The 12,203-nt window shown below is 45.5% G+C and overlaps 1 protein-coding gene across 6 annotated transcripts in view; it reads right to left on the bottom strand.

Moving 5' to 3' along the window:
• Positions 1-12,203, bottom strand: part of LOC121601422 (ankyrin repeat and KH domain-containing protein mask) — a 28,607-nt gene that overhangs the window by 14,191 nt on the left and 2,213 nt on the right. For 3 of the 6 annotated variants that reach the window (XM_041930242.1, XM_041930247.1, XM_041930265.1), the window contains exons 2-11: positions 5,814-5,852; positions 4,635-4,770; positions 4,454-4,543; positions 4,287-4,347; positions 4,052-4,208; positions 3,667-3,966; positions 2,800-3,214; positions 908-2,664; positions 664-760; positions 86-561 (exon numbers count right to left, since the gene is read on the bottom strand). In XM_041930242.1, coding sequence (XP_041786176.1) covers positions 86-561; positions 664-760; positions 908-2,664; positions 2,800-3,214; positions 3,667-3,966; positions 4,052-4,208; positions 4,287-4,347; positions 4,454-4,543; positions 4,635-4,770; positions 5,814-5,852 — 3,528 coding nt within the window. Of the gene's footprint in view, positions 1-85; positions 562-663; positions 761-907; positions 2,665-2,799; positions 3,215-3,666; positions 3,967-4,051; positions 4,209-4,286; positions 4,348-4,453; positions 4,544-4,634; positions 4,771-5,813; positions 5,853-11,092; positions 11,892-12,203 lie in introns of those variants that run through there. The other 3 variants (XM_041930271.1, XM_041930274.1, XM_041930256.1) reach the window with 3 other exon arrangements.

Raw genomic sequence — 12,203 nt, 5'->3', positions numbered from 1 at the left:
CATTTTAGTTAACACGCAGATCCGGATGCATAATTGTGTTCCATCTGAGAACAAGGAGAGTTATTGAACAACATGAAGTGCTTACCAAGTTGTTATAAATTGACACCATTGGGTTCTGCTGTAGGACACTGGTGGAATTGCCACTACCGCCGGACGAGTTGTTACCCGCCAGCGGCCTGAAAAATGATTGCTGCGGCTGCTGTGCAAGAGTGTGCTGTACGGAGGCCGTGGCAGTTGCTACAGCTGCCGCTGCCGCCGCGGCTGCTGCTGCCGCAGTTTTGCGATTATTCTTGGCATCTTTCTTCGACACGGGCTTAACCTTTGGACGATCGCTGATGGCAGTGCTTTGTGACACTTCCGAAGGGCCGGTCAAGAGTGTACCACTGCTGGTCCCTCCGGTGGCCGGACTGACGGAAGTGCCGGTGGATACAACCGAAGCGCCAGCGGCATTAGCAGCTATTGTTGCTAGCTGAAGATGCTGCTGTTGCGATTGAGGCAAGTTGGTTTGCAATGGCGTTCCAAAGAGCAGCCCACTGTTGCCGTCGATTGATGTTTTACCAGCTGGAGCAGAACAAAAATAAAAGATCAATTTTATACCGTACACCCATAGAACACATTACATCCCCTTCCAACTCATTTCGTTATTTTATGGTATAGGCCTACCTTGAACGGGTGTGCCTAGATTGATGTATGTTTCCGTTGGTGGCAAAAGAGTCGATGGTGGACCTTTAGCATCACTGATGAATTGTATTTTCGCCTTCTGCAATGAAATTACAATCAGAATCGCAATCAATGGACACATCTAGCATATCCAAACTGTTATGCAGCCTAAGCTAGCAGAGGGTACAGCACCATACTACGCTCTAGGACAAACATGAAAGCCATCAAACCAATGAAAAACAATTACCTTCTGGAACTGGATCTCGTTCATCTGCTTCTGATACTGTTCATAATCAGATCGCATCGCCACATTGCTGACGCGGGGTGCTGGCTGTTGCTGCAGCGGCGAAACGTTGCTCACACCAGCACTGCAGTTGCCTTTGTTATCCTCCCCAATGGGTTCGCTTCGCACCTGCTGTGCCTCGGAACTGGTAAGGTTTGCCTCGAACGGCGAAGGCAGTGCCACTGATGGTTGCTGTTGTTTTTTGCGCAGCAAGCTACGCTGCTGCTTGTTTCCACCGCTCAACCCCGCTGCATTGTTGTTGTTACCGACCATCTGCTGCTGTTGCTGCTGGGTAACGACGTTGTTGCCTTGCAAAATAATTGGCTGCGCTGCTTGCAGCTGCTGCGCCTGCTGCTGATGTTGGTGCAAGTATTGTATCAACTGTTGCTGCGCGACAGCGGCCTGATCGTGTTGTTGCTGTTGCTGTCCAGCAACTGGCGGTATTGCCGAGGAGGTAGCAGATCCCGCCGGTACGGTGTTCATGCGGCGGGCCCGCGTGCGAAAGCCATTGCGCAAATCCTCGAAAAAGCTGTCCTTCGATATTGAAGAGTCCTGAATTTCCAGCAGATGTTGTGCCAGTACGGAAGTATCGTTGCCGCTACTGTCCAGCAGCATGTTTGCCTGATTGATCAGCTGATGGCTGTTGGCAAGCAATTGCTGGTGTTGCTGCAACTGCTGCTGCTGCTGCAGCGTTGCCTGCTGAGACTGCTGTTGCGGTTGACCCTGCGCTTGTACCTGCTGCTGCTGTTCGAGCATTTCCTTGCTTGGCAGTTGGAAAATCTGTTTGTTGCTTACTCGGATTGCTTCAGGAACCTCGCGCAGCCCGGGTGGACCAGCTAGCAGTTGCTGTTGCTGCTGTTGCTGCTGCTGCTGCTGCTGCTGCTGCTGCTGCTGCTGCTGCTGCTGCTGCTGCTGCTGTTGTTGCTGCTGCTGCTGCTGCTGCTGTTGAGCTTGCTGCAGTTGATGCTGCTGCTGGTGGTTCTGCGTAATGATCAACTGCTGTGCCGCCTGCTGATGTTGCTGCTGTAGCTGTTGCTGGTGCACCTGCTGCTGTTGCTGCAGTTGCTGCATTTGACCGCTGCTGAGTATGTTCTGCTGCTGGGCAGCATTAGCGTTCATCAATGAGTGAGGAAAATCGAGCAGCAGTTGAACCACTCCTATGTGGCCTCCCTTCGCCGCTTCGATCAGCATGGTGCTGCTGTCCTTCAGCCGATGGAACGGATCTGCGCCATTCTTCAGCAGCAGTTCCACCACATTCTGGTGACCGCCGGTGCAAGCGAGCGATAGTGGCGTGTGGTCGTTGTTGGTGGTGTGGCGATTCACATCCGCTCCCCTTTCAATCAGGAACTTCACAATGCACCAGTGACCAGCCCGACAGGCTTTCATTAGCGGCGTGCGGCCACCCTCGGATTCGTGCTCCAGCTCGGCACCGTAGTTCAGCAGGATGTCTGCCACTTCCGTATGGCCGTTCTCACACGCGTACGTCAGCGCGGTATCGCCCGTCTGCGTCTGGGCGTGTACGTTTGCACCGTGCTGCAGCAGAAAGCGCACAAGATCGATATGACCCTCCTGGGCAGCTTCCATTAGCGGCGTCGATGCACCGAGCTCGATATCTGCACCATTCTTGATGAGATACTCGGCCACTTCGATGAAGCCTCCGCAGCACGCTAGCGTAAGAGCCGTCTCCTGAGTTTCTTCAGTTTGAGCATTGATCTGCGCATCTGATAAGAGAGAGAGATAAATAACAAATTGTAAACCATAATCGAATCGAATGCTGTGTAACTCCGGCAGACTTGAGAATTATAAGGTACAAAGAAATAGAAGCACAATAGTGTTTGGAAGAAAGTAATACTTACTCTGTTGTAGCAATAATGCCACCATTTCCTCATGACCCTCACGTGCGGCTTCCATCAGCGGAGTATAGCCTTCATCGTTCACTTCCTCGATGTTAGCTCCGCGATCGATTAGCAGCATAGCCAGATCGACATGTCCGCCACACGCTGCGAGCGTGAGCGGAGATTCGAATGAGTCCGTCGGCATATTCACCTGTGCCCCCGAGTCCAGCAGCAGCCGCGCTACTTCCACGTGCCCATCCATGGACGCTTCCATCAGAGCCGTGTGCATTTCGTCGGTCTTATGCTCCTGATCTGCCCCAGCCTCCAGAAGGTAGCGCACCATATCTAGATGGCCCTTGTAGCAGGCGAGGGTCAGTGCACTCTCCTTAAACTCATTCGAATGGGTGTTAATTCCGGCACCATGTTCCAGCAGGATCTGCGAAGAGAACCACATTGTTTCTTGATTACTGTTTGCGCTGTACCAACTGCCAGCAAGAATTTGCCATAATAGGTAAAGTGAGTGCATATTTCTTGTTGCACTGTAACATCGAATGTTAAATCCATCAGATAAGATCAAATAAAAATCATTACTCTGTAACAAAAGTGCACACCATGCAAATGGTTATCGAACTATCAACCAAATGGTACAATTTTGCCAACCTGCTCGACCTTAGAATCGTCGCTAGCGACTCAATAATGCGGAGCAAATCAGGAAATCAAATCATTGTTCGTTGTAATTGGTATGACCACAAGCAAGGCAGCACAATTGTGTAACGCATGAGAGTTCTGTTCTCGGGTTTAATCATTTGGAACGGGTACGACAAAACTGACAAGCTTTGCTTGATTATCGGGTCATCAAACTATGAGCGGATGAGCGGAGACACATACCTTAGCCACTCCAACATGACCAGCAGAGGCGGCTTCCATCAGCGGGGTATGACCATTTTCATTATGGTCCTCCACCTTGGCACCGTGATCCAACAACAACTTCACCGCTTTCTCGTGACCCCCGGCACAGGCGTACATGAGTGGTGTGTTGCCGGTGGAAGACTGCGCATTCACGTCTGCACCGTGCTTGAACAACAGCTCAATGATATCAACGTGACCAGCCGACGCAGCTTCCATCAACGGTGTGCAGTCGTTCTTTTGACCACGATCATCAACCTGTGCAGACATTGCCAGCAGTACCTGCGAATTAGGAGAAAGCAGAACCAGGAGATCGAACATAAGTATCATATTGCAACACTGCTACACTGGGGCCACACAAACATACCTGTGCCAGTTCGTAGTAGCCGGCGGAACACGCCAACGATAGCAAAGAATCGCCCTCTTCGGTCGCTTCGTTCAGCGAATTTCCCTCGACAAGCAGTCGCCGGACAGTGTTTACGTCGTTATCAGTGCAGGCCGCAATCAGCGAACGCGATAGCAAACTATAATAACATGAAAACGGGACGTAAAACAAGGTGTTGCTACTAAGGAACCGTTACTACAGAACATTTTACACTTACTTCTTATCCCTTGGACTGCCATCGCTGGATTTCATTCGCGTCAATGCATGCGCTGCTTCGTCTGAATGATCAAAATAGGCAGGAAAATGCAAAAAAAAACATTATTCAGCATTAGTTTGTTATTAAATAAACATAACACTCTTTCGCGCGTGTACTACCAAACCTACCTCGTTCATGGTCGGTATCGTCATCGTTCTCTAAGAGAAACTTTCCGGGTGCCGTACTATGAACCATGTCATCGTCATCTTCGTCCTCTTCTGTTGTGGTCGAACATTTAAGAAATAACAGAACAAAACGGTATATTAATCGATCAACACAGTAAATACCGCGCCATTGAATCATGCGTACCGTCGGAATCTTCATTATCGTCGGCATCGTTGTCGCAACTGTCCGACTCATCCATATCGACATCATTCTCGCAGCTGTCGGAACATTCCGTTTCCGGAATTTCGATCGATTGCTGATCTAGCGCGAAGTCGTCAACCTGTCAAAAGAATTACAAAACAAATTAAGGATAAGCCGTATTTTTCATTATGAACAATTGGTAGTAGATAAAATGTTTCAAACGCATTCGTTAAAGTCAAAAATATATGACACATATATTTGAAGCCTTTAAGCGTTGCAGCAGCCTCTCTTTTTTTTGCAGAACAATTCGCTAAAATTATCTTTCACGACAAAAAAAGTGTAATAGTAAATGGTTGTTAAACAAATGTACAATAAATACTTTCCCAACATGCTCGCCTAGTTGGTGGAAAGTAGTGGAGCAAAATTGAATATTTATATTTCATTTTATTCATCACAAAGAACAGCCATGCGTTGTCGCCGGGCGTATTGGAATAGTTCAAAATTATTTCTTTCAAAAACAAAAGTGAAAATAACGAAGCAAATATTTCGACAGTCAATGTTATAATGAAAACTCTGGTATTTCTGAAAAAAAATCTTTGTGACTTTTTTCCCAACTGTTGGGATTCGTTATTAATTTTGGCCCTTATTTTGCTGGATGATGCGTCGAAAGGCATAAGATCGGCTGGATGGTGTTGTTGGTTGTGAGTGGGTCTTAGCAAGTTATCAATTTAAGCAACGATTAAAAGTTATTAACTTTAACATGTGCTGTAGCATAATTTGTTTAGTAATATTAATAATTGTTCAAACACAAGTTAACAAAAAGAAACGCATTATTATTTCTGTTGAGCTTTTTCTAAGATAAAAAAAAAACAAAATTTATTTTCCTTATTCATGGCAAAACGTGGTCGTTACATGGTGTGAGGAAAACAGTTTATGGTATTGAAATTTAACAATTTTTAAGGTTAAGAATTTAGCTCACGGAAGGTACTATCGAGTGAGAAACACAGTTGAAAAAAGGAAAACCACATTAACGTGATGAAAAAAACATAAGCATGACATCAAGCTATGGGAATAAAACGCGCACAAGTAAACACACCCACACGCAAACACGCACACAGAGAGAACGCGCAGGCCTCTTGGGACAGGGTGGAGACCGCATTCAACACAAGCAACAACACTTACCAGCAGATCTGGCCTTAGACATAGGCAAGCCAGCAAAATCTAAGAGGTGAAATAAAAAGGAATGTAAAAAAGGACAAACATAATAACGTAAACTATAAGATTTACGAACTTAAAACAGAGATCCTAAACGTCCGCTTATGGTAGAAAATTTTAGGAACAAGAGTTTCAAGATCATTCACACTTATTAATTTACATTGCAGACCCTTACGTCCCATCGATCGAATCACGTTTCAGTTCGTTTAAAAAAAAACCTATATTTAAAAAAAATCAGTAAAAAAATATATACATGAAAGAAAAGGCTACAGCATTCATTTCGATGTGCACGACATATTCTACACTACCCACAGCTCCAACCCTATAATCCGAATGAAAAATAAACACTGCACTGTAAATAAACATGTTATAAAAAGGTACGCGAGTGCAAAGATCGTTTGCAAGGGGGAAGTTGTTGGATGCCGAATTTAACACTTTTGACTGTCTGGCTGATCTGCCGTAACGAGACTACGATCTAGTTTCATCCCATACCTTTAGTGACACTGTTTCGGTCAATGTTTAAGGTAACTTTGCTGTGCAGTTCTGTTGCTCTGCTGGTGCGGTGCGGTGTGTGCGTTTGCTCTAATGGCAGCACACCGGCACACAGCACAGAGCTGAGAGGGAAATGCCGTAATTCTCTAAATTTAAATCACTGCACTGACATTAAAACAGACACTGGCTAATCGCGACCAGACAGGAAGGGATCATATATTTCTGCTACCTGGCGGCTCTGACTTTGAGGAATCGCTTTTGGAAACGGGTTTTCTAAATAAATTCTTCTTGGACATACTTTGCGTGTTTGAAAAGGACAAGTCCAATTGGTTTGTTTCACAAATGTATTATGCTAATATTATTATAAACAAATGGCATATAATAATTGGTAAATAGAACTATCATTTATGCTTTTGCATAATATTTCCCTTAAGCATTGAACACACAAGCTGCCCTTTCATCAGTGGGATAGTTTGCACCAACCATTCAAAAGCACAAGTGGAGGGCGGGCACTAAATACATTAGCGATTTTAGTGCATTGACCTCTATTCTCTACCTAAAAATTGCTGATAGGGGTTAGTAAGTGTATGCGTGAGTGCATTTTAGACTTCCATTTAGCTGTTTGAATGGCATAGAGTAGTGAATATTAATTGTTGAAACACCATCACTAGGAATGGGACAAAAAGGGAATATGCCAACAAGGCTAAACCGCAATCGTATTATCTCTGAATAGAAGTTGATTTTGACAGTTTAATATTTTTTCTAATGCCCTATACTTTCAAATTTAATTCTAAGCAAAATTCAAACGTTCAATATCCCACTTATATTCAAGAGTATACACGTCGTATGATATCGCTGATTAATTTGAGGTAAAGAGAAAGAGAGATATGTGTAAGTATCAACATACTCAAAAAGGTAGTGTGAGGTTCTCGTTGAACGAGAAAAAAAACATTAAAATGGGAGAAAGAGATTTTGTGTTTAAGTTAGGTTTTGCTTTCAACAGCAAATAATTTGTCGTTTTTTGCTTGAAATTTACACTACTGGTGGTCGCTATCGACCCCGGTCGTGTCACGAATGAAGTCCATCGAATCGACATCAGACTAACACGAAAACACGGCGGTAAACGATGGAATTAATACCCCCAACTCTCCGCCACCCTCCTTGTGTAAACCGTCCATTTCTTTGACACCCTACGCAAACCAACGTACACATATACACACACCATCAACAACCAGTGGTCCCTTCCTTCTTATGGCCCGAATTACCATCTGCTACCGGATCATGACCAATGCGCTTTACTACCACTACTATCAGCGACGGGCTTCTTTATTTCTCCTATCTTCTACACGCCCTGGTGCTTTAATCATAATTGCAAATGTTGTTCCAAACGACGGCACGGACGGTCAATTCAAAAACATTCTGTCGGCGGTAGGATGGGTTGATTTGATAGCTTCGCACCAATCAAACCACACAACGCCGGGTCGTTGTAAGCACCACTTTTTGAAGGTGTACTTTGTATTGCTAGTTTCAACGGATTAAAAGAAACAGAAGTCATTATTATAACTCATATTTGTAGTAAACAATTAGATACGAACGAAATGGTAGCAAAGTACAGGTGGTCCCCGAGATACACGGTACCTCTTATGCGCGGATTCGGAGATACGCGGTTTTCCAAATTTGACAGTTCCTTGAGCAAATTGTACTGATTTGACACATCCATTGTGAAATAGTAAATAATTTCCGTATTGATCAAATGTGAAATACCATTTCAAAAGGTTTAAAACCTTTTCAATTCAGTAGAAACATATCAAACAATTAATTTGGTGGCTAAAACCACCCCCTACTTGCAAAATTGCACGAAAATTAGGGATGTTTTGGCTGAAAATCACGAGATTCGACTTACGCGGAAATTCGAGATACGCGGTATTTTGCGGCCGTTTTCGGTCCCCATTAACCGTGTATCTCGGGGACCGCCTGTATCCCGAATATTCGCACTGTATCTTTCGGCAACGCCCAAGTCAACATTCAATTTCTCCTACAATAAAAAGTGATGTTTGGAATGCTTAGACCAGCAAGACTGTAGAAGCACTTAAAAACACTAGAAGTACCGTCGATGATTGGCCCTGGATTGGCTGTTACACGACCCTTTATCCGTGAAAACGCGAACCGGAGATGGAATACGGTATGGGCAGCAAGAGACGCCAGCCACGTGCTTCCGCAACCGATAAATTCAATTCAATTCCTATTTGTTAACCATTGTGTTTCTTAGTGCGACAGTACAGCAATATTGATCACTACTGCCTGCGAGTAGTGTGATCAGCTTAAATCACACTCTTCCCATTCTTGCTTGACGGATGAAAACACGCATTGCCGGCTAGCGCCATCTGTTGGATGGTATTTGTACTAAACAAATGTCACCTGTCCCGGGGGCCCTGACGGTGCATTGCGAATCGATGGAACACCGTTTCCTTCCTTATATATGCTACAACATGATAAGTGTCGCTTTTTCTTTTTTGTGGGTTTCCTAAACTAAAATCACAGATCAATAAGTTCATTTGTTATGCCGACTAAACAGATAAACAAACTGTATGCGAACCATGTTTTCAACAGCAGGTTAAATGACTACAGCTATTATGTTTAACTATTCAAATAAACAGAAGGGCGTACCGAACTGTGTTTCCTAACACGCCGGTGGACCCCCTTTTTTAAGCATTTGAATTTCACAACACTTGCAATTTTTGTTCTCTGATATGCGCATTTGTTGCTGTAGCAGCAAGCAGCATCGATTTTCTGCGAATCAATTGTTGAAATACGCGAAAAATGCATTACACATTAAAAACGCTTTAGAGAAATCGATCCCACCGTAGCCACAGCATGAGCAGCAGCAGCAGAAGCCTTCAGCCAGGAAAGGAAAACAAATTGCGGTAGTGCTTCTGCGTGAGTGAGATAGAGCGACATATGTGCGTATGTGTGTGTTGCGTGTGCGGCGAAGGCTAAACCGTGTGCTCTGCCACACACATCGTGAAAGCAAAAAAAAAATACTGCAAAGAAACGTTGCGTCGTCTTCTTGGATCGCCGCCGTTCCGTTGAAACGTCTCCAATTGTATAGAGTGGCGACGGCAAAGGCAGCCAGCACCCGTACGATAGGAGTGTGCTTTCACCAACACACAAAAACACACACACACACACACACACACACACACACACACACACACACACACACACACACACACACACACACGTACTCGAATGCGCCCACCCATACAATCGCCTTGCCGCATCGACTGCGACTTTGCGGAATGTGGAACACACACATACATAGAGAAACATACTGCTGTGTGCCATATTTCCGTTGCTCTTTTTTACCAACCAACCACCAATTAGCTTAGCACACAATTGCGAGATTTTGTCCAGCGGATGTGCAAATGCAATTATTGTGATGAAATTGTGCGAATGTGATTGTGGACCCATTCTGCCCAAGCACAGGGAATTGATTTTTTTAGAGCTATGCTCACGGTTAAAACAGTGACGGACGAGGTGCCTGAGAACCATCCCTTCTCTTTATCCCTATTACGGTCGCGATTGCAAAGTAAGGTTAGGGATGCGCGTTTCTTTGTGTACATGCTACATTGCTACATGAGCTCTTCCTCTCTGATAATGCACACTAAAACTGTTTTAGAAATCGCGTTTGAAAAGTGCATCCAAAAAAGAGTTTCGAAGAGTTTAGGCAAAAGTTATGTAGGCAGCACACACGGCAGCACTTTCACGTTTTCTCCCTACCTCACAGTCACTTTCTCGCTCTGCTCTCTATCGCACTCGCTCGAGTGCACTATTAATACTATATTCCTTCGCCGTGTAGTGGTATGGTGCTTCACGGCGCACGTACACTACCACCCATGCACACACAATCCATTGCCGGGGACCGCTATTCGATGTAGTGGTTCGATCCGGTACACCTACTTGCCCGCAGCACAGTACGGCTGCCATGAAAGGGGCAGCGCCAGCACCAGAGCAGAACTTGGAAGTAATGTCATGTCATGTCTGCCGACTTTTTTTCTCCACAATCCTTCTGGACTCTTTTTGTCTTTCAACCGGGCACACTCGCTATACACAGAAGATAGGAACAACGACCGTGCTCTGCCCGAATCACGTAACCCACGTTCTTTTTTTTTTCTAGTCCGCTGACAGTTTAACAAAAAAGGGTTCTATCACAATTGGGCCGCTGGATTCTCACAGTTTTCACATGGCTTTTCGTTACGACAAGCTCCCGGATTGCACCAAACGCACACTAACAAGAACAAGATGTAGTGAAGAATTCCACGGTTCAGTTGATCGAAGGAAGTAAAAGAGCACGGCGGCAATCAAGAACAAAAAACTGGATGAAACTTCAATTAAAAAAAAATCACTCAATTCCCACACACGTACACACCAATACACACTTGCGAAAACTATTCCAGTACTGTCGTATACTGCTGCTGCTGATTCACACACACGCGGTGACGGTGTGTTGGTGGAGGATGTGCCTTTTTTTCTTCCTAATTTTGACAACCCATCCCATCTTTTCGGGCCACTGTCTGCTCCGCACAACACCACACGGTGATCCGCATGTTGCGGAAATTCCCCTTCCACACTGCAGGTTATATTTTCGCACCGCTCCATTTCGGCCATAATTCGGCAAGCATTTTTGCACAACGCCATTACACACCGCGTACGGGGAATTTTGCATTCAAGAACACACATTCAATGACACTTACAAGCATTCTGACTTCCAACGCACGCTGCTGCCGCTGCTGGCCGAGAACAACGACGTTCCGCGAATTTTGCTCCGATTTCCCATCATTCACTTCCTCCTCCTCCTCGTCATCTTCGTCTTCCTCATCCACTTCTTCGTCGTCCTCCTCTTCCTCCTCATCGTCGATTAGGGCACAATCTTTTAACCTTTTCATCACTTCTTCCATGCTCGCCATCATGAGGCCTTCGTCACACATTCTACTACTTCGATCATCAGCATCTTTCTCTGCAGTCAAACCGTCGTCGTCGTCGACGTACCACACCATATACGCGCACACACAGCCGTATGCACGCACGCACTTCCCACTTTTCCTCTACGGCACTGTCAGCAGACTAAACTAGTTTTGGGGCCGAAAAAAGATTTTGCTGCCCGCACACTGAAAAACGTTCCGACACCCAATTCGACGAACGAACGGTCGCGACTGTTCCTTTTTCTTGCTGCTGCCACTTTTACCCGTGACACAGGCACACGCACACTCGCGCACCTTCTGCCACAGTGACCGCACTGTCACTGTGTTAGTTTGCTTTGCCTGATTCGCTCTCGCGCATATACACACACACATACACACGCACGCATACACGTGCGGTGCACACAGCTGCCATTACGCACACTACGCGGTCGCTACACACTACTGCCGTAAATTGCTGGCCCGTATATATTTTTTTACCAGCAGCTTCTGGGCCCGATGACGACTGCCGGATCTCCCCATTCCCCGGGTTGGTGTGTGTTGCAGGCTCTGCATCCCATGCAAAACCACCACCCATTTGCTGCATAGCACGCAACCGACAGAGCTCAAACCACGGCTGACTAGATAGAATGTACAAAAAAAGATGGAAAAAAGCGTGGTGGACTGCTCGACTCCCGATGACAAACACGGCACCCTATCTATTTGGGGTTAAGGGTGTGATCGATGGGCTGGCTTTGATGACCAACAATAGCCAGAGTATTCGGATAACTTCTAACTGATTTGCTCTGGCATATTATTTCAACACCTAGATGACCTATCATCGAAGAGTGATAGTTGCTATTGCAAGTAAAAATGAAAAGTATTCTAGCTTCCGGTTTCGCTAGAA

The sequence above is a fragment of the Anopheles merus genome, chromosome 2R (assembly GCF_017562075.2).
Source record: "Anopheles merus strain MAF chromosome 2R, AmerM5.1, whole genome shotgun sequence".
Taxonomy (NCBI): domain Eukaryota; kingdom Metazoa; phylum Arthropoda; class Insecta; order Diptera; family Culicidae; genus Anopheles; species Anopheles merus.
Note: the sequence above shows the minus strand (reverse complement) of the source record. Positions and strands in the feature narration are given on the sequence as shown.